This window comes from Heterodontus francisci, chromosome 14, assembly GCF_036365525.1.
Source record: "Heterodontus francisci isolate sHetFra1 chromosome 14, sHetFra1.hap1, whole genome shotgun sequence".
Lineage (NCBI taxonomy): Eukaryota > Metazoa > Chordata > Chondrichthyes > Heterodontiformes > Heterodontidae > Heterodontus > Heterodontus francisci.
The window spans coordinates 15868426-15870381 of NC_090384.1; the positions used below are offsets into that span (position 1 = coordinate 15868426).

The 1956-nt window shown below is 44.5% G+C and overlaps 1 protein-coding gene across 1 annotated transcript; it reads left to right on the top strand.

Annotated features, from left to right (window-relative positions):
* Nucleotides 1-348: 348 nt before the first annotated feature.
* LOC137376879 (fap1 adhesin-like) lies at nt 349-1299 on the top strand. Its single transcript, XM_068045836.1, has one exon. The coding sequence runs from the start codon at nt 349-351 to the stop codon at nt 1297-1299; it is 951 nt and encodes a 316-aa protein (XP_067901937.1).
* Nucleotides 1300-1956: the final 657 nt, after the last annotated feature.

Sequence of the window (1956 nt, forward strand, 5' to 3'; positions counted from 1 at the left end):
TGACTAATAATCTCACTGAGGTTCACTGCCTAAAAATCTCACTCAGATTCATCGAGCCAGATTTTATTCAGAAGTTGCAGGTCCCAACATTGGGACAGGGAGCAGGTGCAGCTTCTGTTTGGGCAGTGAACGGCTGACCACACACGATCGAGTGATGGCTGGCCAATTAAGAGTAATGAGGCGCGGGCGCCATTCAATGAAGTGGATGGTAGCGGGGGTGGAGGTGGAGATGGCAGCATCAATTGATGTCGCGGCTGGTGCTGGCAACATATTTAAAGGCTTGCCAGCCCTGCATTCAATGTTTGATTGGCAGCTGGAAGGATTTCTTCAGGGGAGAGAGACAACACAATGAAGGCAGAAGGAAGAACCGTGGTGGTCCCACGCTTTAGTGATACCTCCCTCCAGATTGTCCTCCATAATGCCACGGAAGGGAGGGAGGAGGTGAGTCTGAGTGAGATTATTGAGGGGTTTCTGAGTGAGATTATTGAGCAGGTGAGTGTGAGTGAGATTATTGAGGTGAGTCTGAGTGAGATTATTGAGCAGGTGAGTGTGAGCGAGATTATTGAGGTGAGTCTGAGTGAGATTATTGAGCAGGTGTGTGTGAGCGAGATTATTGAGCAGGTGAGTCTGAGTGAGATTATTGAGATGGGTCTGAGTGAGATTATTGAGATGGGCCTGAGTGAGATTATTGAGGTGAGTCTGAGTGAGATTATTGAGGTGAGTCTGAGTGAGATTATTGAGGTGAGTCTGAGTGAGATTATTGAGATGGGTCTGAGTGAGATTATTGAGGTGAGTCTGAGTGAGATTATTGAGGTGAGTCTGAGTGAGATTATTGAGGTGAGTCTGAGTGAGATTATTGAGGTGAGTCTGAGTGAGATTATTGAGATGGGTCTGAGTGAGATTATTGAGGTGAGTCTGAGTGAGATTATTGAGATGGGTCTGAGTGAGATTATTGAGATGGATCTGAGTGAGATTATTGAGGTGAGTCTGAGTGAGATTATTGAGGTGAGTCTGCGTGAGATTATTGAGGTGAGTCTGAGTGAGATTATTGAGATGGATCTGAGTGAGATTATTGAGGTGAGTCTGAGTGAGATTATTGAGGTGAGTCTGCGTGAGATTATTGAGGTGAGTCTGAGTGAGATTATTGAGGGGTTTCTGAGTGAGATTATTGAGCAGGTGAGTGTGAGTGAGATTATTGAGGTGAGTCTGAGTGAGATTATTGAGCAGGTGAGTGTGAGCGAGATTATTGAGGTGAGTCTGAGTGAGATTATTGAGCAGGTGAGTCTGAGAGATTATTGAGCAGGTGAGTCTGAGTGAGATTATTGAGGTGAGTCAGTGAGATTATTGAGCAGGTGAGTCTGAGAGATTATTGAGCAGGTGAGTCTGAGTGAGATTATTGAGGTGAGTCAGTGAGATTATTGAGCAGGTGAGTCTGAGTGAGATTATTGAGATGGGTCTGAGTGAGATTATTGAGATGGATCTGAGTGAGATTATTGAGGTGAGTCTGAGTGAGATTATTGAGGTGAGTCAGTGAGATTATTGAGCAGGTGAGTCTGAGTGAGATTATTGAGGTGAGTCAGTGAGATTATTGAGCAGGTGAGTCTGAGTGAGATTATTGAGATGGGTCTGAGTGAGATTATTGAGGTGAGTCTGAGTGAGATTATTGAGGTGAGTCAGTGAGATTATTGAGCAGGTGAGTCTGAGTGAGATTATTGAGGTGAGTCAGTGAGATTATTGAGCAGGTGAGTCTGAGTGAGATTATTGAGATGGGTCTGAGTGAGATTATTGAGATGGATCTGAGTGAGATTATTGAGGTGAGTCTGAGTGAGATTATTGAGGTGAGTCAGTGAGATTATTGAGCAGGTGAGTCTGAGTGAGATTATTGAGGTGAGTCTGAGTGAGATTTTTGAGATGGGCCTGAGTGAGATTATAGAGGTGAGTCTGAGTGAGATTTTT

Excerpts from the sequence above, each read along its gene's own strand:
- LOC137376879 (XM_068045836.1), top strand. The coding sequence starts at position 349 with ATGAAGGCAGAAGGAAGAACCGTGGTGGTCCCACGCTTTAGTGATACC.